The sequence below is a fragment of the Salmo salar genome, chromosome 11 (assembly GCF_965601325.2).
Source record: "Salmo salar chromosome 11, fSalSal1, whole genome shotgun sequence".
NCBI classification, from domain to species: Eukaryota; Metazoa; Chordata; class Actinopteri; order Salmoniformes; family Salmonidae; genus Salmo; species Salmo salar.
Window position 1 is genome coordinate 35,303,169 of NC_138301.1, and position 22,238 is coordinate 35,325,406.

At 44.6% G+C, this 22,238-nt stretch overlaps 2 protein-coding genes across 17 annotated transcripts in view; one reads left to right on the forward strand and one right to left on the reverse strand.

Moving 5' to 3' along the window:
* Positions 1 to 476, forward strand: part of LOC106562517 (TP53-binding protein 1-like) — a 36,476-nt gene extending 36,000 nt beyond the window's left edge. For all 14 annotated transcript variants that reach the window (XR_006757563.2, XM_082957892.1, XM_082957894.1 and 11 more), the window contains one exon: positions 29 to 476. Coding sequence is in view for 13 of the 14 variants with exons in the window: in XM_082957892.1 (XP_082814018.1) it covers positions 29 to 225 (197 nt within the window). In the remaining variant the exon portion in view is untranslated. The remainder of the gene's footprint in view (positions 1 to 28) is intronic.
* On the reverse strand, positions 466 to 22,151 carry tubgcp4 (tubulin gamma complex component 4). Of its 3 annotated transcripts, none has more exons than XM_045688852.2 (19): positions 21,943 to 22,151; positions 21,431 to 21,559; positions 19,779 to 19,901; positions 19,635 to 19,688; positions 18,929 to 18,985; positions 15,776 to 15,855; positions 15,201 to 15,402; positions 14,437 to 14,602; positions 13,934 to 14,058; positions 13,673 to 13,723; positions 13,344 to 13,449; positions 12,843 to 12,950; positions 9,425 to 9,569; positions 7,416 to 7,593; positions 6,716 to 6,850; positions 6,255 to 6,371; positions 5,975 to 6,114; positions 4,805 to 4,869; positions 466 to 818 (listed from the first exon to the last, which is right to left on the reverse strand). In XM_045688852.2, the coding sequence occupies exons 1-18, from the start codon at positions 22,018 to 22,020 to the stop codon at positions 4,809 to 4,811; spliced, it is 2,055 nt and encodes a 684-aa protein (XP_045544808.2). In that variant the 5' UTR covers positions 22,021 to 22,151; the 3' UTR covers positions 466 to 818; positions 4,805 to 4,808.
* Positions 22,152 to 22,238: the final 87 nt, after the last annotated feature.

Genomic DNA, 22,238 nt, shown 5'->3' on the forward strand with positions numbered 1-22,238 from the left:
ATAATGTGTCTTATGTTTATGTTGACAGACATTCCTGTGGGCAAGTTTGACGTGGTGGTCACAGACCGCACCTGTCCGCCACTGGTTCTGAAGAGTGTGACATCACAGGAAGTACCCATGGTGTCGCCCGAGTGGCTAATCCACAGTCTGATCTGTGGGGAGCGCCTGGGATACCATAGCAACCCCCAATATCGTCATGACTACACATCCCCACCCTCATCCTAATCCGAGCCTCCCTTCGCACACAAAGGTTTATTGTCTGTAGAAGATGCCCTTATCCTCAGATCTGGGATCAGTTTCCCAACTCGCAATCATGAGGGATGATATCTGACCCTGTGTCAGTGCTTAGGAGCAACTTGTACCTACATACAATACATTTAATGTGGTTGAAGGTGTGTATCAGTTCTATTGCATGCTACTGTATATAGTTTTAACCTGTGTTTTTATGGAATAATAAACTGACAATTTCATTTTAATGATGGTTTATTTGTCTGTTTCGTCATGAAAAGGCACACACATTAATGATACAGTATTTACAATAGGGTAAGTAACAGAGCTTGTATCTTAATGAAACAGCCTGTTCTCAAATCGGTTTTGTGTTGTATAGCCAACTCATACAGAGCAAATAGAGCTGGGACCAGGCGAGAGGAACATTCATTGCAACGAAGAGAGTATCAAAGATGTTTCAGGACAATGGGGTTATGCAACAACATACTGATTTAAGTCCTTCCATCCGACTTGAAGATAAATGGTCTGGAATGCTTGTGACTCAAGACCTCATCTGGAAATCATCGTCCATTTTCTCTCCCAATCAGAAACTGCAAATGAAGGCAAAATACAGGTATCAGTGTTTGTGTGTGTAGGGTTAAGTTCCCCCTAGACACTGATCTTGGGCCAGTTTTGCATTTTCCCCACCAGAGCCTGGCAGCCCTATACGCAAGTTGCATAGGGCCCCGCAAATGACGCATGGGCCCCGCCTTCCCCTCGTGTCAATGTTTACAACTTCGATGAGAGGATGAAGCAGAACTATCCTTCTGGTCACGAAAGGAGAAAACACCATGATAATGAATTGCGGGATTAGCAATCATGTAAACTTATGTGCTCTCCAAGTTTGATGTCAGCAACTAACAGGGATGTTAAGTTGATATGCTAGCTTGCAGTGCATCTCTAGTCTGTTTTGCTAACCTAGCTGGGCAGTACATCTTCTGGTACGTCTGTTGCTTGCCAGCCACTTCCAGGGCTGTGTTCTGTGACTTTGGGCCTGACAAATGTGAGAGTGAAATACAACTGTTTGATACATGCCAATGGGCAACAGTGTTTATAAACTGCAGCTCGGAAAAGATAAATTGCGCTTTCCAGCAGAAACCTCTGTGGGACCAGTCCAGACAATATATGGGCGTGATGGCACTCCTCATAGGCGCACATCATTTTAAAACAAGACAATGATTATCTAGTCTCTCAGTCAAGGTTTAGTTACAACTCTGGACTAATGCAAGATGGAAAGCAATAGATGAATATTGAATTTAAAAGTTGATTAGCTGGGAATACTGGGCAATATGGATGCACATCTCTCAGTACATAATAACCATCAATTATTCAGCCAAGTCAGAGTATAAATAGTATTTATATTTGAAAATCTGGGGGAGGCAGTTTGAATGGGCCTGATGCAGCTGATAAAATTAATCATAGTATAGTTATCTATAATTTACAGGTGCTATGCTTAAGTTTGTCAGTAGTGGAGATGCTGGATCATCAGTCAGTACAAGCACAGACTCAGTTGATCCACATCCAGCCTCAGCCAGAACTAACACGGACCCAGTACAGCCGTCCTCAGCCAGAACTAACACGGACCCAGTACAGCCGTCTTCAGCAAGTACTAACACGGACCCAGTACAGCCGTCCTCAGCAAGCACTAACACGGACCCAGTACAGCCGTCCTCAGCAAGCACTAACACGGACCCAGTACAGCCGTCCTCAGCAAGCACTAACACGGACCCAGTACAGCCGTCCTCAGCAAGTACTAACACAGACCCAGTACAGCCGTCCTCAGCAAGTACTAACACGGACCCAGTACAGCAGTCCTCAGGAAGTACTAACACGCACCCAGTACAGCCGTCCTCAGCAAGTACTAACACGGACCCAGTACAGCAGTCCTCAGGAAGTACTAACACGCACCCAGTACAGCAGTCCTCAGGAAGTACTAACACGGACCCAGTACAGCAGTCCTCAGCAAGTACCAACACGGACCCAGTACAGCCGTCCTCAGGAAGTACCAACACGGACCCAGTACAGCCGTCCTCAGCAAGCACTAACACAGACCCAGTACAGCCGTCCTCAGCAAGTACCAACACGGACCCAGTACAGCCGTCCTCAGGAAGTACCAACACGGACCCAGTACAGCCGTCCTCAGCAAGCACTAACACAGACCCATTACAGCCGTCCTCAGCAAGTACCAACACGGACCCAGTACAGCCGTCCTCAGCAAGTACTAACACAGACCCAGGTGAAGTACAGGCAGCCTCAGCCAGTACTAGCACAACCAGAGGTGTACAGCCAGCATCAGATACAAGCAGCTCAGACCATAATAGAACAGTTGCTGCTCCACCAAAACAACCCAGCAGATTGGCCCCCAGTCTAACAGACTATGAGGACTGAGTTAGTGCGCTGAGGTCCATTCAAACCAGGACTGGATTTTTCTTACCCTAAAGACAAGTCTAGAAGAGGTTTCCATTCAGGCTTATTACAGAGACAGCTGTCAATTGGGGAAAATATTACCAGGAGCTGGCTTTCATAATCAAAAACAACGCTGTGCATTGTTTTTGCTGTAAGCTCTTTTTTACTAAATACTACAAAATAATAAAGGAAGGCGTGAATGACTGGTCAAATATCAACACCATTCTGAAACACCATGAGGGTAGTGCTGAACACAAACAACATGATTAAGTGGAGAGAACTTGATCTGCGCCTAAGTCGGGGACAGACTCTTGACCAGATACAAATGACAATTTGAGGCTGAAAGAAAGATGGCGGGATGTACTTACACATTCAATAAGTATCACCCAGTCTCTGGCTGAAAGAAACCTAGCATTCAGGGGTTCATCAGACAAACTCTTCCAACCAGATAAAGGAAACTTCCTAAAAGAGTTTGAATTATGGGCAAAATTTGACCCCGTTATGGAAAATCATCTCAGCAAAATGAAAGCTGGAGAGACACATGCTCATTACCTTGGGAAGCGCACACAGAATGAGCTGATACAGATTGTGAGTGACAAGATTCTGGAAGCAATAGTGACTGAAGTAAGAGACTCAAAGTACTTCTCCATTATCTTGGACTGTACAGCTGACATTAGTCACCAGGAGCAAATGTCCATTATTCTGAGAAGCGTGGCTTTAAAGGGAAAGCCAGAGATCAAAGATCACTTCCTCGGCTTTGTGAATGTTGAGGTTACAACAGGCTTGAATCTGTCCACTGTCATCTTAGATAAGCTGAACGAGCTGAAGATTCCATTTGAAGATTGCAGAGGGCAAGTTTATGATAATGGGGGCAACATGAAGGGCAAGCACCAAGGAGTAAAACCAGACTGCTCAAAAAGAAATCCCAGTCATATTCATCCCATGTGGAGCACATACTCTAAACCTTTGGGCATGTGCAAAAGCTCTTCACCTTATTTTCAGCTGGCACACAAAGATGGAGTGTTTTGAAGAAACATGTGAATATAACCGAGTGACAAGATGTGAAAGTAGGCTCCAAAGTGTTCATGCAATCAGGTATCTGAGGTTCAGGAGGCATTACTGGAAGCCAGACAGATGATCAACGATCCTGCGGCCAAAGTGGAGGCACGAGCACTTGCAGAGGAAGTTGGATCCTACCGCTTCTTGATTTGCTGTGTTGTATGGTGTGAGATACTGACAATAACAAACAGGGTGAACAAGCTCCTCCAATCCACCTCAATGCAGTTGGATATCGCAGTGAATTTAATCTCAAATGCAAAGGCCTCCCTCAGTACATACCAGGAAACTGGATTCTCTGTGGCCCAGGCAACAGCCAAAAGCATTTGTGTAGAAATGAATGTAGCGGCTGTTCTGAAAGAGAAGAGACAGAAACAGCAAGAGGCATTTCAGCTATGATGCTCCTGATGAACCAGTGACTGATGCACTGAAAAACATTGTAGTCAACTACTTCAACATTGTGGTCGACTCTGCGGTGACATCCATTGATGAGAGAAACGCTCAACCAGGTGAAAACCAAATATGGAGTGCTGCTGAACTTCAGCACTGCCTCTCAGATGTCCAGTGAATCTTTAAAGGCTCACTGAATGGAAGTTGAAAACACTAATCTTCAGATAAATTCGGAATCTCGTGTGCCAGATCCATTCCACTGATGTCACAGTCATCTCTGATCTGCCATCAGATGACTACCTTTGAGCTGCTTTCCTTTCTCTGTGAGAACAACCTGGAGGAACTCTATCCTAACCTTTGGATAGCCCTAAGAATTGCAGTCACCCTACCAGTAACAGTAGCATCGGCAGAGAGGAGCCTTTCAAAATGAAAGCTCATCAAAAGCTCCCTGAGGTCTTCCATGTCACAGTAACGTTTGAGCGGTCTGGCCATCATGAGCATAAACCATGACGTGGGAAACACATGTCCTATGATGACTTTGCCTCAAGAATGTGCAGAAGACAAATATTTTGATGGTAAAAAATGTATTCAAACATTCAAATGTTTACACACTTAGTAACATTTTAAGATTGTATGGCAGAAGTGCATTTGTGTAAATGACTGCTTACATAACTATGTGACATACTTTCTCAATTTCTTCCAGACAGTCCAGATAGACTGGTGCCCATGATGATGCTGAAAATGCCCAGGCTGTAGAGGGAACCAAAGTTAATCACACATCTGTATAGGTTTTATATTACTATTTTGAGACATATAGCTGCAGCCATAGCCTATAGGCTTATGTTTACATTGTATAGACAAAGCTAATTGTATAATATTGTGAGGACTGGACTCATTACCAGGCAGCAGAGCCAAAGCTCAGTGTTATATTTAATTATTTTCTACAATTTCTTATTTGTTAATATTCAATTATCTTAAGATTCTATAGAAAATATATTCATTAAATAAATTTTAATGAATTTTTTTACCTCACTCTGTTCTGTCTAGGTCTACTTATTCTTAGAGCAAACTGATTTAAAGGAGGGAGGATTGTAGTGGGAGCACTGGGGTGTCAGGTGTCACTGTGTAACAATGGCAAATGGTTTACAGGTCAGGTAGGAGGGGCCCTTAGCAGAATGTTGCTTAGGGCCCCAGGGAGGTCAGGACCGGCTCTGTTCCCCACAATTGGTTAAGGTTAGGATTGGAAGAGGGGGAGCTGATCTGCATTGAGGGGTGCACCTCAACCTGAAAGCCTCTTTTGAAGGGTGTATGTAGTGTCATGTGAAGAAAATAGCACAACGCTCTCAGATATTTAGTGCAGCAACATTTCAATCAATGTAGTTCTTAAATCAGGTCCCTACCTGCCCAGGGTGTAGTGTAAGGTCCCTACCTGCCCAGGGTGTAGTGTAGTGTCATGTCAGGTCCCTACCTGCCCAGGGTGCAGTGTAGTGTCATGTCAGGTCCCTACCTGCCCAGGGTGCAGTGTCAGGTCCCTACCTGCCCAGGGTGCAGTGTCAGGTCCCTACCTGCCCAGGGTGCAGTGTCAGGTCCCTACCTGCCCAGGGTGCAGTGTCAGGTCCCTACCTGCCCAGGGTGCAGTGTCAGGTCCCTACCTGCCCAGGGTGCAGTGTCAGGTCCCTACCTGCCCAGGGTGCAGTGTCAGGTCCCTACCTGCCCAGGGTGCAGTGTCAGGTCCCTACCTGCCCAGGGTGCAGTGTCAGGTCCCTACCTGCCCAGGGTGCAGTGTCAGGTCCCTACCTGCCCAGGGTGCAGTGTCAGGTCCCTACCTGCCCAGGGTGCAGTGTCAGGTCCCTACCTGCCCAGGGTGCCTCCTGACTGGGTGTAGTACTTGTTGTAGTCCAGCCTGAGCAGCAGCTGAGCCAGGTCAGAGTTGATCTGGTGGTTTCTGACGCCTGACAGGATCTTGAAGAGCAGGAAGGACTGACGACTGAAACCCTGAAATTACAGATGAAGTACTTCATTGTTGGCATTGGCCATTTAGCTAGCACCAAAGATTACAAGCAATTACTATAACATAGTAATATAGGCGTGACAATGGGTGAAAGGTTGTTAGCAGTTCTAGCAGACAGCCTTACCTTCACCAAGATGTCCAGTTGGGCTGTACCTCTCTCATCCAGCGGAGCCACGTTCTGGCTGACCAATGAGCAGAAGTTATGACACAGCTCCAGGATCTCATTCAGACAGTGGAACACCTGGGGTAGGAGAGAAGACATTGGACGAAATTCTAAAATGAATGGGAAACTATAGCTAAGTGGTCATTCAAGGCTGAATCCTAATTTGATAGTGTTGTTCATCTCCAACTGACAACAATGCATGATTAGCACACAACGCGCAATAACACCTTCAAGGTTGTCTTCATTTCAGTCGCATTGCGCCATTGGGTCAGGTAAGTGGTTACCTTGTCAGGAACCATATCAAAGTGACATGGCAATCTGATCATCTGCATAACGTGACTGCAATAAAGAAGATGTTGAAGTGGCCTTAAATTACTGCAACATTGTATTCATGTCAAATGCTAATAAATTGAGACGCTAACCGGCTTGAGCAGGATGAAGGACTGTGCTAGCAGATTGCTAAGGAAGTGGTCGTGGGCCAGCCGGATGCTCTCAAAGTCTCTGGTGGAGTTGATCTGCTGCAGCAGCTGAGAGAACTGAGACTCCAGCACGTCTACCTGAGGGAGGAGGAGAGAGAGGAGCAGCACAGCCATGTTACAAATATGGCACCAACAACAAGGTCATTCATAGCCTGGTCCTAGAAATAGATGTGTTGTCTTGCCAACTCCTATGACCACCTTTGAGCTGGCTATACAGATATGGGACCGGTTTAACAAAAAGAGGGCCCAAGCAGCAAAAACAAATGTGCTTTGTAGTTGTAGAACAAAGAAAGGAATGCTTGTTTGCATGAATATGGCCATGGTAAACTGAGTGTGGTGCATTGAGCCTCTCAAATTTCCTCCCCAAGCTGAATATGAACAGGTAAAAACACTATACAGTCTTGTCTTTACTACTGCTCTCTATTCTTCCAAACAGACCAGATGTACTGTACAGTACTTAGTCTTTAGATGTACAGATGACACGGGGTTGTGTTTCCGTGTGGCTCAGTTGGTAGAGCATGGCACTTGGAAAGCCAGGGTTGTAGGTTTGATTCCCATGGGGGACCAGTATGAAAACGTATGCACTCACTACTGTAACAGTGTCTGCTAAATGACAGATGTCATTTTCTGTAGATATAATCACCTGTAGGTAGTACTGCAGATTGTCCACCAGGAAAGCCATGTGGTTGCGTAGCCTCCACTTGACAGCGTCTGTCTGGTTGGATTTGAGGTGTTTCCTCTGCATCTGTAGAGCCCAGCAGTGCTGCAGCTCAGACTGCACCCGCCGTACACTCAGCAGGTAACGAAATATCACATTATACCTGGGGGACGGGACACGGTGGTGAATATCACATTATACCTGGGGGACGGGACACGGTGGTGAATATCACATTATACCTGGGGGACGGGACACGGTGGTGAATATCACATTATACCTGGGGGACGGGACACGGTGGTGAATATCACATTATACCTGGGGGACGGGACACGGTGGTGAATATCACATTATACCTGGGGGACGGGACACGGTGGTGAATATCACATTATACCTGGGGGACGGGACACGGTGGTGAATATCACATTATACCTGGGGGACGGGACACGGTCGTGGACATGCCATGACGATAGCTAGTCTTCATGAAACTGAATCGGACACAACTGATCATAAGGAAAATAAAAACAACTTATATGAACAGAGAACTTGTGAGGAATGCAATACAAAAACATGAAGGTACAAACAATGGTTATATTACACTCACTGGCCAGTGTATTAGGTATACCCATCTAGTACTGGGTCAGATACCCCTTTGCCTCCAGAACAGCCTGAATTCACTTTTTTAGTTAATAACCAAATACAAACCTACAAACAAGACGCACACAATCAACGACCATCTCCTCTCTCCAGACCGGCATGCTCACACCTCCATCCATAGTGCATTGTTGTTTACCACATGGCCTGAAACTGCACCATTTTGTTCTCTCCGTAACCCCCGCTCTTTCAATATTTAAATAATAAATCATTACATTTTTCCATTGTGTTAATGATGGCAGAATGATTGATTTCCAAGTTTTTAGTATACGTTTTTCCAAGATGAGTGATGAGCCTGAATTCTTTGGTGCATGGATTCTACAAGCCACAGGGATGTTTTTCCATGCTGACATGATGGCACCACGCAGTTGCTGCAGATTGGATGCTGGTACACCACAGCCATCGGACTGTACCGCTGACACCAGGCAGGATGGGTTCCATGGACTCATCCTACATCTGCCATCAGCATGACGCAACAGGAACCAGGCTTCGTCGGACCAGGCAATGTTTTCCACTCCTCAGTTGTCCAGGGTTGGGGATCACGTGCCCACTGGAGCCACTTCTGCTTGTTTTTAGCTGATAGGAGTGGAACCCAGTGTGGTCGTCTGCTGCAATAGCCCATCTGTGACAAAGATCGGCGAGTTGTGCGTTCCGAGAAGCCGTACTGCAGACCACTGTTGTACTGAGCCGTTATTTACCTGTTTGTGGCCCAACTGTTAGATTGCATGATTCTTACCATTCTCCTTCAACCTCTCTCATCAACGAGCGTTTTTTGCCCACAGGACTGCCGCTGGCTGGATGTTTTGTGTTTGTCGCACCATTCTCTGTAAACCCTAGACACTGTTATGCATGAAAATCCCATTCTGAGATACTGGATCCGGCGCGCCTGGCAGCGACGGTCATCCCACTCTCTGTCACTTAGGTCAGTCATTTTGCCCATTCTAACGTTCAATCCAACAGTAACTGAATGCCTCAATGCCTGTCTGCCTGCTTTATATAGCAAGCCACAGCCACATGACTCACTGTCTGTAGGAGAGATCCATTTTTGTTAACGGGTGTATACCTAATAAACTGGGAGTGTAATGATAAAATATTCCATTGTCTGCGCAAACATTTGCTAATGGATATCACCTCATGTTAAAGGTAGAGTCAGCAATGCACAAAGTAAAAAGCAATATCGTGTCGACTTCCACAACTACCAAGAGCATTTAAGCACAAGGCTAAACTTCTCCACTGTTACGGGTCCTGCAGCGATCACATTGGGCCCTGGTCAAAAGTAGTGCACTACATAGGGAATAAGGGACCATGTGGGAGGCAGGTGTTGCCTGCTGTACAATACTCACTTCTCCAGGACGGCAGGGGTGAAGAGGATGTGCAGGGGCCACTGGACCTTGTAGGCCAAGCCCAGAGCAGCCCAGCCCGTAGGGGGAACCTCCCTGGGGGAGGACTCCTGAGGGGGAGTGGCCCCTTCCCTGGTCCCTGTGGCATCTGAGAACACAATCATACCGTTAGCCACAGGATGGCTCCACACCAGAGTATGTCAGCAGAGTTGAGCGGTTTGAAATCTCACTCATCGCTCACGGAACAGTCTTTGTTAACCACTCAACATCCTTTCAACTGCTCTGCTAAAAAAAAAAAAAAAACGCTCACAGGAACAAACAAATAAAACTGCTGCTCCAAATTCACTCCATTCATTTTTTGGTTAAAAAGAAGTTAACAAACACCCCATATACTTCTGTGACTACAGTGAGGGAAAAAAGTATTTGATCTCCTGCTGATTTTGTACGTTTGCCCACTGACAAAGAAATTATCAGTCTATAATTTTAATGGTAGGTTTATTTGAACAGTGAGAGACACAACAAAAAAATCCAGAAAAATGTTATAAACTGATTTGCATTTTAATGAGGGAAATAAGTATTTGACCCCCTCTCAATCGGAAAGATTTCTGGCTCCCAGGTGTCTTTTATACAGGTAACGAGCTGAGATTAGGAGCACACTCTTAAAGGGAGTGCTCCTAACCGCAGCTTGTTACCTGTATAAAAGACACCTGTCCACAGAAGCAATCAATCAATCAATCAATCAGATTCCAAACTCTCCACCATGGCCAAGACCAAAGAGCTCTCCAAGGATGTCATGGACAAGATTGTAGACCTACACTTAGCTGGAATGGGCTACAAGACCATCGCCAAGCAGCTTGGTGAGAAGGTGACAACAGTTGGTGCGATTATTCGCAAATGGAAGAAACACAAAAGAGCTGTCAATATCCCTTGGCCTGGGGCTCCATGCAAGATCTCACCTCGTGGAGTTGCAATGATCATGAGAACGGTGAGGAATCATCCCAGAACTACACGGGAGGATCTTGTCAATGATCTCAAGGCAGCTGGGACCATAGTCACCAAGAAAACAATTGGTAACACACTACGCCGTGAAGGACTGAAATCCTGCAGCGCCCGCAAGGTCCCCCTGCTCAAGAAAGCACATATACATGCCCATCTGAAGTTTGCCAATGAACATCTGAATGATTCAGAGGACAACTGGGTGAAAATGTTGTGGTCAAATGAGACCAAAATGGAGCTCTTTGGCATCAACTCAACTCGCCGTGTTTGGAAGAGGAGGAATGCTGCCTATGACCCCAAGAACACCATCCCCACCGTCAAACATGGAGGTGGAAACATTATGCTTTGTGGGTGTTTTTCTGCTAAGGGGACAGGACAACTTCACCGCATCAAAGGGATGATGGACGGGGCCATGTATTGTCAAATCTTGGGTGAGAACCTCCTTCCCTCAGCCAGGGCATTGAAAATGTGTCGTGGATGGGTATTCCAGCATGACAATGACCCAAAACACACGGCCAAGGCAACAAAGGAGTGGCTCAAGAAGAAGCACATTAAGGTCCTGGAGTGGCCTAGCCAGTCTCCAGACCTTAATCCCATAGAAAATCTGGAGGGAGCTGAAGGTTCGAGTTGCCAAACGTCAGCCTCGAAACCTTAATGACTTGGAGAAGATCTGCAAAGAGGAGTGGGACAAAATACCTCCTGAGATGTGTGCAAACCTGGTGGCAAACTACAAGAAACGTCTGACCTCTGTGATTGCCAACAAGGGTTTTGCCACCAAGTACTAAGTCATGTTTTGCAGAGGGGTCAAATACTTATTTCCCTCATTAAAATGCAAATCATTTTATAACATTTTTGACATGCGTTTTTCTGGATTTTTTGTTGTTGTTGTTATTCTGTCTCTCACTGTTCAAATAAACCTACTATTAAAATTATGGACTGATCATTTCTTTGTCGGGGGGCAAACGTACAAAATCAGCAGGGGATCAAATACTTTTTTCCGTCACTGTATGTACCATTTGTTTTTGAAGTAGGCTGTCATAAGAAGCTTCAACATAGGCTACTAAACAAGGACCTACCTAGGTGATAGGTTGTGGCCACTGTGTTAAAAACAAAAAGCTTTTTCTCTAATCTATTGATGATCAGATACGTCAGTTGTAACTGGTTCTGTTGAACTCACATTTTACACTTGATAGACAACTTTAGTAATGTTACAAACTTAGACTATTTTTTTAACAATAGCCTATATAGAAACCAAAACGTCTCTGCTGCTGCATGGCCCCATTGGTTGTCTTGTCATCAATTATACGGCCTGTGACATATTTCTTGGTCGACTCATATCAACATCTCTGCGCATTAGTGGTGGGGTAGGTTAAATAAATACAACAGAATAGACCTTAATAAAAGAACGGTGATGAAGGAAATGAAAAATGGTGGACAGAGCATGGCCAGAGGTCGTGGCTGAACGGTACCGGAGCTCAATTGGGAGAGAAGGCCAACGATCCTACATTTTATTTATTTTAAATCGGCCAAATTACACACACTCCATTCCTCTCTCCACTCTGCCCACATCCTCTGATCCACTCCATCGCATTGTTCACAAGATGGCACACACTGGGTAGAAGACATAGAAGAATTGATCATCCCAAATAGCACCCTATTCCCTATGAAGTGCACTACTTTTGACCAGAACTTTGTGAAAAATAGTGCACTATTATGTGGATTAGGGTGCCAAGTTCAATAGCCTTCTTTTCTCGTCTGCTTTCCTTCAGGTGACTTCCCAGTACACATCCATCAGATTTCATTCTCCCATCTGGTGTTCCCAGGTTATAGCAGGAGAGATGAGAGAGAGATGACCAAGACAGGCAGGCATAGACTGTCTTAGTTAGCCACTAGATGGCAGCAACTGGTTACAGAAAAATATACTGGAGCACACAGCCGCTGGTCCCAATATGTTCCTTACCCCTTCCCCTTGGCCCTGACCTTTCCATATTTACAGATCTGAATGGTATAAAAAGGTATGAGAAGTGTCATGGTGGACCTTCCGCCATATTGCTTACACATTACAGATCTGTAAACATGGAAGAGTAAGTTAGGGCCATGGGGTAGTAGGGAGCAGACCTGTGTTCAAATACTATTTAGGGTATTTCAATTACTTTCAAAAGACATTTCAAAGTAAATATTTTCTTTGAAAATACAACTAGCTGAATATTGGAATGCATTTGGAACTACACTTAATGTATTGGCATGCATTGTAAAATACAGTGAAAATAAGTATTTCAAAAACAAAATACTCAAATAAACATGTACTGAACCCAGGTCTAGTGGGGAGTGAAAAGAGAACTCTAAGCAGCTCTAGTTAAACATACAGTTAGATCTCCTAGTGGAGGGTTTCTGCTCCAATGAAAAGCCATTCTGAGGAACAAACCTTTGCTCTCCTTCCCCTGGTAGTCGATGGTGAGGTGCAGGAGAGGCAGGAGGTTGTCGTCGTCCAACAGCACCTTGTGGGCAGCCTGCTGAAAGGCCACATTTACATCTGTGGAAGGAGGGGTGGAGAAAACAGCCACGGTTAGATCCAAAGAATAACTGCAATAGACATGGACCTGTTCATATTCTTCTGTACGGCATCCTTCCTTCCTTCCTTCCTTCCTTGGAATAACAACGATCAGAAATGATTGTTTTGGTGAAAGATATTTACTGGAACCCCTACTTTGACCTAGCCACAGTGTTAGATCAGTGATCACTTCAAGGAAGGGAGGAAGTTAGGATCCAGTTTAAACTACATTTTGAAGTATTCCAACAGGACCATGGTTTGTGATTGAATAAAGGGGGAATTTTCCATAAGATGAAGTTGGCCCTTAGGAGGTAGAATGCGCTATCAAGTTTAGATGTCTGTTAGAGTAAACTGATCCTGGACCTGTAAACATACCGTGTTCAGTGACAGCCGTGGGCGGGGTCTTGAGCATGTGCTGAGCGTGGTCAATGAACACCTGGTACAGCTCGCCACGGCCCAACAGGTAAAAGTCCTTTATGATCTACAGGGAAAGAGAAACGGCGTGTTTGCGGGGTCAGTTTTAACAAGGCAAGGCACAGAAGCACTCATCTTGATCACATAAGGAGTAGTTATTTGAGATGCAAGGGGATTTGTAGATAAGTGATTCTGAGCAGTCCGACAGCAATGTAGTCAAGCTGAAACATGACCACTAACAATCTGAAATCAACTGTAAACCGTCACAGCTAGATAGTCCAAATACAAACCTTCAGTTGCCCCAGGAGATCAGATTCCTCCACCATTAATGTCCACAGGTGCTGCAAATAGAAGGATACATTCATTCATCAACTGTTGATTGGATTCACATACCGATGACTAATGTATGGAGTTATTGAGATGAATGGGACCCTAATGTCAACTGAATAGAAGAACAGGACCTTTTTGTCCAGCTGATAGTGGGAAGTTGCAGCAGACATTACAAACACATATCTGACATTTCCTCAGATATGTTGAAGTGTGAAGCCCACCTCTGCCACGGTGCTGCGGATGCCGTCTATGAGGTTCTCAAAGTCCACTAGGCTGAAGAGGGGCTGCTGTTTGAGACGGTGCAGCTCTGTAGCAAACATGTCCTCCTGGTGCTTCAGTATAGAACCTGGAAACAAACACACACAAAGGGAGAGGGAGGAAAACATGATCCATCAAATCTTCCAAAATCTTTCATTCCAAGTTGAACGTGGATCTCCTGAAGTGATATTGTCACAATATGTTACATTGAAGTAGTGCTCGTCAACATAGTTTGGTGATTTTTTTTGTAGTTGAAATGTAGAAGTGTAGCAACCAAAGCAAACCAAATAGATGCCAAAATCTGCAATAATGCTAATGGTGCTTACTTGAGTGAGGGTGAAAAGACAGAAAACGCTCCCTTTCTCCTCCCTCTACTGTTTCCCTACTGTAGCTAAATCATGAACAAATCAACGTGAAACGTAGCTACAGCTAATAACGAAGGTACATGTGTGGACCAGGTTCTCACCAGCTCTGGACGGGCTGTGGTTGTGGTTCTCAAACATCTGGACGGACTCCCCCACGAAGAGGATCTTCTCAGCCACGCGGATGGGGACGTAGGAGGGCAGCATCTCAGCCCGCAGAGAGAACTGCTGCAGGGACGGAGCCAGCATGTTCTCTTCCTCTATCAGCCTCTACAACGGAATACAGACAACAGCATCATTCATTAGGGCACGCAATGGAAAACATTTTCAAACAGAAAACGAAAATGAGCATGTCTTATTGGACCAATCTGGGTACTCACTCCCTATTTCAGTTAGTTTTTCCCTGCTTTGTGCCTTATGAACATGACCCAAATCAGCCTCCTGAAACTGACTGGAAGTGCATACACATGACTTTTAGATCTTATCCATCCTACAATCTTTACTCAAACAGTAGTGGTGCAAGCTTTACACTAACGCAAGCACTTCAAATCCAAGTGGACAGATAAAGTGCCACGGTATGAAGTAGGATGAAATTACCCATAGACACTGATCTTAGGTCAGTTTTGCCTCCCCACCCGATATTTAAGATTAGGATTTGGGGGAAGATATAAACTGAACCTGAAGCTGTGCCTAAGGGAAACTTCTACCCACCATGTCCCTAGATTCTGTAGTTCTCTCAGCTGGAAACATGGATGCAATTGCCAATAGATGCTGATCTAGAATCAGTTTTGCCTCTTACCTTAGATCAGCCAGTTAAGATCTGAGGAAGATAAAAGCTGATCCTGAATCTTAGCATAAGGGCTCTCACCAGGTCCTGTAGTTCTTTCAGCTGTTTACCGCTGAGGCCTCCAATCCCCAGGTCCTCCTCGTCCTCCTCCTGGTTGGCGGCGGCCCCTCCAGCGCTGGGCCCCTGCTTCACATAGAACTCCTCACTCTGGTCCAGCAGCAGACCATGCAGCATCCACGCCGCCAGCTGCTTGTACATCACCCCGTGGCACACCGCCAGGATCCTGAGTAGACAGACAGACAGCAGAGAGATCCTTTATGTTGCGTTGCCCTGAGAAACACCAGCCAGGTATCAGTATAGATTCAAGTGTTTATGTGTAGGAGGAGATGACATGTGTCATGGGAATCATTTATCCAGGGGTGAAATAACAAATGTAAGAAAAACACACCCCGGGATCTTACCATTGTAAAATCACAGTGAATTCAAAACCCCCTTCAGGTTTTGTCTGGAAATATGGCATGCATAGTTCACTTTTCAGCATCAGTTTCAGCATGACACCACACATGCAGCATAGATCCAAGTAATAGCATAAACAACAAAGCTTCTATAAGAGGCTAACTTCACATTTGATTGAAAAAGTGGTGGCCGTAACTTACTTCTCCAGGACCATGCGTACGGGGGGCAGACCTCCACAGCTGTGCTTGTACACCGTCTCCAGGATCTGACAGCCGTGGATCTAATTAGGACAGACAGGATGTGACCTCATTTCCATATGCCACACTAATTGATTCAACTGTGCCTACCCATGATGCACTCTGCTCTGAGCACTGTGACAACTTTGTGCCCCTAAACCACCGCAGCCACCATGATGAACTTAAAATTGGGAGAAAGATGGTACTCTTACAGAAACATTCTAAACTAAGGCACATCAGAAATGTGTTGAGCCTTAGACTTTGAGAAGACAAATAGTTTTTGGAGAGTGCTATGGGTGTATGAAAAGTGCTTAATGAGTGTCTTAAATCATTTCCTCCAAAGTAATTGTGTTTGTGTGATTTCTCAGTCATATCAGAAGGAGAGTGAATACTCTACTATTGTCTTGTCTCCATTGTAATGCCCTTACCTTCTGGGACTGTATTGTCTCGTCTCCACTGTAATGCCCTTACCTTCTGGGACTGTATTGTCTCCACTGTAATGCCCTTACCTTCTAGGACTATTGTCTTGTCTCCACTGTAATGCCCTTACCTTCTGGGACTATTGTCTTGTCTCCACTGTAATGCCCTTACCTTCTAGGACTATTGTCTTGTCTCCACTGTAATGCCCTCACCTTCTGGGACTGTATTGTCTCCATTGTAATGCCCTTACCTTCTGGGACTATTGTCTTGTCTCCACTGTAATGCCCTCACCTTCTGGGACTGTATTGTCTCATCTCCACTGTAATGCCCTTACCTTCTGGGACTATTGTCTTGTCTCCACTGTAATGCCCTTACCTTCTGGGACTATTGTCTTGGCTCCACTGTAATGCCCTCACCTTCTGGGACTGTATTGTCTCCACTGTAATGCCCTCACCTTCTGGGACTATTGTCTCGTCTCCACTGTAACGCCCTTACCTTCTGGGACTATTGTCTTGGCTCCACTGTAATGCCCTCACCTTCTGGGACTGTATTGTCTCCACTGTAATGCCCTCACCTTCTGGGACTATTGTCTCGTCTCCATTGTAATGCCCTCACCTTCTGGGACTGTATTGTCTCCACTGTAATGCCCTTACCTTCTGGGACTATTGTCTTGTCTCCACTGTAATGCCCTTACCTTCTGGGACTATTGTCTTGTCTCCACTGTAATGCCCTTACCTTCTGGGACTGTATTGTCTCCACTGTAATGCCCTCACCTTCTGGGACTGTATTGTCTCATCTCCACTGTAATGCCCTCACCTTCTGGGACTATTGTCTCGTCTCCATTGTAATGCCCTTACCTTCTGGGACTATTGTCTTGTCTCCACTGTAATGCCCTTACCTTCTGGGACTGTATTGTCTCCACTGTAATGCCCTTACCTTCTGGGACTGTATTGTCTCCATTGTAATGCCCTTACCTTCTGGGACTGTATTGTCTCGTCTCCACTTTAATGCCCTCACCTTCTGGGACTATTGTCTTGTCTCCACTGTAATGCCCTCACCTTCTGGGACTATTGTCTTGTCTCCATTATAATGCCCTCACCTTCTGGGACTATTGTCTTGTCTCCACTGTAATGCCCTTACCTTCTGGGACTGTATTGTCTCCACTGTAATGCCCTTACCTTCTGGGACTATTGTCTTGTCTCCACTGTAATGCCCTTACCTTCTGGGACTGTATTGTCTCCACTGTAATGCCCTCACCTTCTGGGACTGTATTGTCTCATCTCCACTGTAATGCCCTCACCTTCTGGGACTATTGTCTTGTCTCCACTGTAATGCCCTTACCTTCTGGGACTATTGTCTTGTCTCGTCTCCACTGTAACGCCCTTACCTTCTGGGACTATTGTCTTGACTCCACTGTAATGCCCTCACCTTCTGGGACTGTATTGTCTCCACTGTAATGCCCTCACCTTCTGGGACTATTGTCTCGTCTCCATTGTAATGCCCTTACCTTCTGGGACTATTGTCTTGTCTCCACTGTAATGCCCTTACCTTCTGGGACTGTATTGTCTCCACTGTAATGCCCTTACCTTCTGGGACTGTATTGTCTCCATTGTAATGCCCTTAACTTCTGGGACTGTATTGTCTCCATTGTAATGCCCTTACCTTCTGGGACTGTATTGTCTCGTCTCCACTTTAATGCCCTCACCTTCTGGGACTATTGTCTTGTCTCCACTGTAATGCCCTCACCTTCTGGGACTATTGTCTTGTCTCCATTATAATGCCCTTACCTTCTGGGACTATTGTCTTGTCTCCACTGTAATGCCCTTACCTTCTGGGACTATTGTCTTGTCTCCACTGTAATGCCCTTACCTTCTGGGACTATTGTCTTGTCTCCACTGTAATGCCCTTACCTTCTGGGACTATTGTCTCGTCTCCATTGTAATGCCCTTACCTTCTGGGACTATTGTCTCGTCTCCATTGTAATGCCCTTACCTTCTGGGACTATTGTCTTGTCTCCATTATAATGCCCTCACCTTCTGGGACTATTGTCTTGTCTCCACTGTAATGCCCTTACCTTCTGGGACTATTGTCTCGTCTCCATTGTAATGCCCTCACCTTCTGGGACTGTATTGTCTCCACTGTAATGCCCTTACCTTCTGGGACTATTGTCTTGTCTCCACTGTAATGCCCTCACCTTCTGGGACTGTATTGTCTCCATTGTAATGCCCTTACCTTCTGGGACTATTGTCTCGTCTCCATTGTAATGCCCTTACCTTCTGGGACTATTGTCTCGTCTCCATTGTAATGCCCTCACCTTCTGGGACTGTATTGTCTCCATTGTAATGCCCTTACCTTCTGGGACTATTGTCTTGTCTCCATTGTAATGCCCTTACCTTCTGGGACTTTATTGTCTCCATTGTAATGCCCTTACCTTCTGGGACTGTATTGTCTCCACTGTAATGCCCTCACCTTCTGGGACTGTATTGTCTCCACTGTAATGCCCTTACCTTCTGGGACTGTATTGTCTCCATTGTAATGCCCTTACCTTCTGGGACTGTATTGTCTCCATTGTAATGCCCTTACCTTCTGGGACTGTATTGTCTCCATTGTAATGCCCTTACCTTCTGGGACTGTATTGTCTCCATTGTAATGCCCTTACCTTCTGGGACTGTATTGTCTCCATTGTAATGCCCTTACCTTCTGGGACTTTATTGTCTCCACCACCACCATAACAGAGGGAAACAGCAACTGAAACTGGAGAAGAACAACATGATTACATAAAATGACTAGGGTATATTGTTATATTCATATTTTATTTCCTAATTTCATTCATGACATATTGAAAGATACTGTGGTTCTTGTGACTTTAGGTGTGAAAGTTCACATTTAAAGATGGAATCCGCATTAGGGGAAACAGCACCACTGTCTGGATTGGATGCTGTGGATGAAAATCCAGCACTTGGAGAAACAGGAAATTAGGAATATATGTATAATTAGTTAACTACATGTACAGTATATGTGAGCGAAAGTAGCAGTGGAAGTATTTTTGTCCGTTAGTTTACTCCAATCAGGGGAGGGGTGGAAGGGTGGCAGCACCACTGTACACCCCCGGCACCTTTGTTATCGTTTTTGTTTTGTGGATCAAATGGAGGTGAGGTGCGTCGAGCAGCGTGGTCAAAGAAAATAAGTGCAGTACATATTGTTCTGTTTTATCACGTGTGCAATGATGTTCGAGGGGGAAAACAGTGTTTGTAGCTTGCAGTAACTTTTTTGTTGTTGTAATATCCTAAACTGTTTCACCTTTAAGGATTGCAGCTTTAAAGGTCTAAAACAATTAATTCTACTTCAAATGTATAAGCAAATCTAAATCAGAGAAACTAGTAAAAACAGTAACTGGCATTACCTGATCCAACATATAATTCACATGAGATATGGAGAGATGCGGGTCACCAAGAAACTGCAATGAAGAGGATAATAGTGGGATTGATTATGAATGTGCATTGTATTAATTAGTGCTACAATGCATTTTGTAAATGATCTTCGCTACCTCTTGTTCGAGGTCCAGGAGAGCCTGTCTATAAGGCTGTAGCATGGAGTCCAGTCCCGTGCAGAAAGCCCGCAGGTAAACCCCATTGAGTCCAGTCTGGTTTGTCTGAATGGAGTGGTGCTCCTGCAAAGTACAATCAGAGCTTGTTAAGACTATAGTATTTAGCTATATCTGATTAGTATTTGCGGTAATACTAGTACATCTCAATCTAAAAAACAACACATGGCACTCACTCTAAAGTTGGTTTAGATTCATTGTCACCGACTCTCACAGAATTTAACCAGTTAATCAGGATAAAAAAATATAAACCTATCTAAGGGGAGGTTTCCCGGACACAGATTAAGTGTAATTCTGCACTAAAAAGCATTTTCAATGGAGACTCTCCATTGAGTTGGTTTTTTAGTCCAGAGAGGTATACGACGAATCAGGTTTGAGGAGTTAGCAAAGTAAATTTGTTAAACTTGGAATAACCGGTCAGATGAAAGATGCTCACCTTTTAGCCAGGTAAACTTCTATGGCAATGAATCCTTCAGAACTAACCTGCTCTGGGGTAGGCTAACTCAGGGCTTACTATATTTATCCTGAATGAAGTGTCTGATGCCACATTAAATACAACTAGAAACATGGACAAATATGAGGTCAAATCATGACGTCAGTGATCTAAGGTTGGAAAGTCTGACTTTTAGAAAAAGGCCCGAGTTGGAATTCTGAGTTGGATGATCATTCAAATCGATTTTTCCCCAGTCGGAGCAAATTTCTTTCAAAATTCCCAGTTGTTTTGAATGCACTGAAGTCGGAGCTTTACGAGTTCCTAGTTGTTTTGAATGCACTGAAGTCGGAGCTTTACGAGTTCCCAGTTGTTTTGAATGCACTGAAGGCGGAAGTCGGAGATTTACAAGTTCCCAGTTGTTTTGAGCAATTAAATATGTAATTAATCAAACGTTTGTGTAAAAAAAATATATATATATTAAAACACCCTTCACATTACACATTTAGTAATGACAAGATGCATTTGAAAGTTCACCCACAGTAAAACTTTTACATGACTAAAAAACATTTTTACTGATAGGATTGGGGAAAAAGGTGCTTGTGTGCATTGATAAGCACACCAAAGACAGCATTATTAGCCTATTTCACATCATAGCCTGCTGAATTTGCAAGATAACTTATCTTTCATGTTAATTCCGGCAAAAATGAAAATGTGGCACTGACTCTCCCATCGATTGCTGTTTCAGCATTGTCTCAATGAAGAGTTTGGCGTTCGACCAGCAACATGCAACATGCACGTGTAGTTACATGCCGGCTAGAGTTAGCGGCATGCGGACGAGCAACATCCACCGTTGTAGTACTGATGAAGTCTGAGCTGGAACGTGAAGCTAATTGAAGCTGGCTAGTTTTATAAAAGCCTGAGTAGATCGAGCTTCAAATCGTAGTTTTCCTCAACCTCACCTTATCAAAAAGTAAGAGATAAGCAGGGAGAACATTGGAGAAGAAGGAACCCCAGATATCCTTCAACAATCTCCTCGCTTCCAAATCAAAACACATTTTATTAGTCACACACACATTTTTAGCAGATGTTATTGCGGGTGTAACAAAGGACGTGAGAAGAGGAAAATGCTTTTGGCACTCCATCTTCTGGGTATTTATCTCACCTGCTGGTGGACATGGCCTGTGTGTTGCTCTATGAACTCTGTGAAGTGAATGTATTCGGATCCCAGTTTGCAGATGCGGTTCAGGACACTGGTCTCACTGGGATGGAGAAAGGGCAGGTCCTGGGAGACCTACAGGAGTAGCAGAGGTTCAGTTAACCCCTTACTCACAACTCCTTAACAGTGCATTCTTGAACTATGGTTCAGTTAGCTATATGTACATCGTGGAGTTGAGAAAAACTCGGCTAAAAGGTTCAGTAGGATGCATGTCACACTTACCACCAGTCACTAAACAAAACTATAATGAAGTGCACATACAGCAAAAATAGAAAAAAAACTAGTGATGGGTGCCAACAAAAGCAGAAAATAAAATAATTCATAAGGTTACTAGCTGCACGAGTTAGCTACTTGGGGAAAAAAGATTAACGTAGCTAGCCAGCTTCTTGCAGCGGTGTTTGTACTTCGTAGAGCTAGCTCTGTACTGTAGTTAGGTAGGAAACGTTACCCCAATATACCTGTAAACCTGTCCGTTTGTTCCATGTGAATATAGTCCCAGGGTATCCACTTAACGCCAACAGGAGCTCGTGAATCATTCTAATTAACTTAAAATCGGATATCAGGTCAAAGTTGACATAAATTGCAGTGTTGATCTAGCCTGTCATTCAATGATAACACCGCCGATCCTGTCGCCGCCGCAACCCGATGACGTATCAATGACGGGGGTGAAGAGTTATGGAAATTGTAGTCTTTCCTTTGGTTTCCGCAGAAGTTAATTAAACGTTTTCTTCCCTTGTACGATTGATTTAGCTAC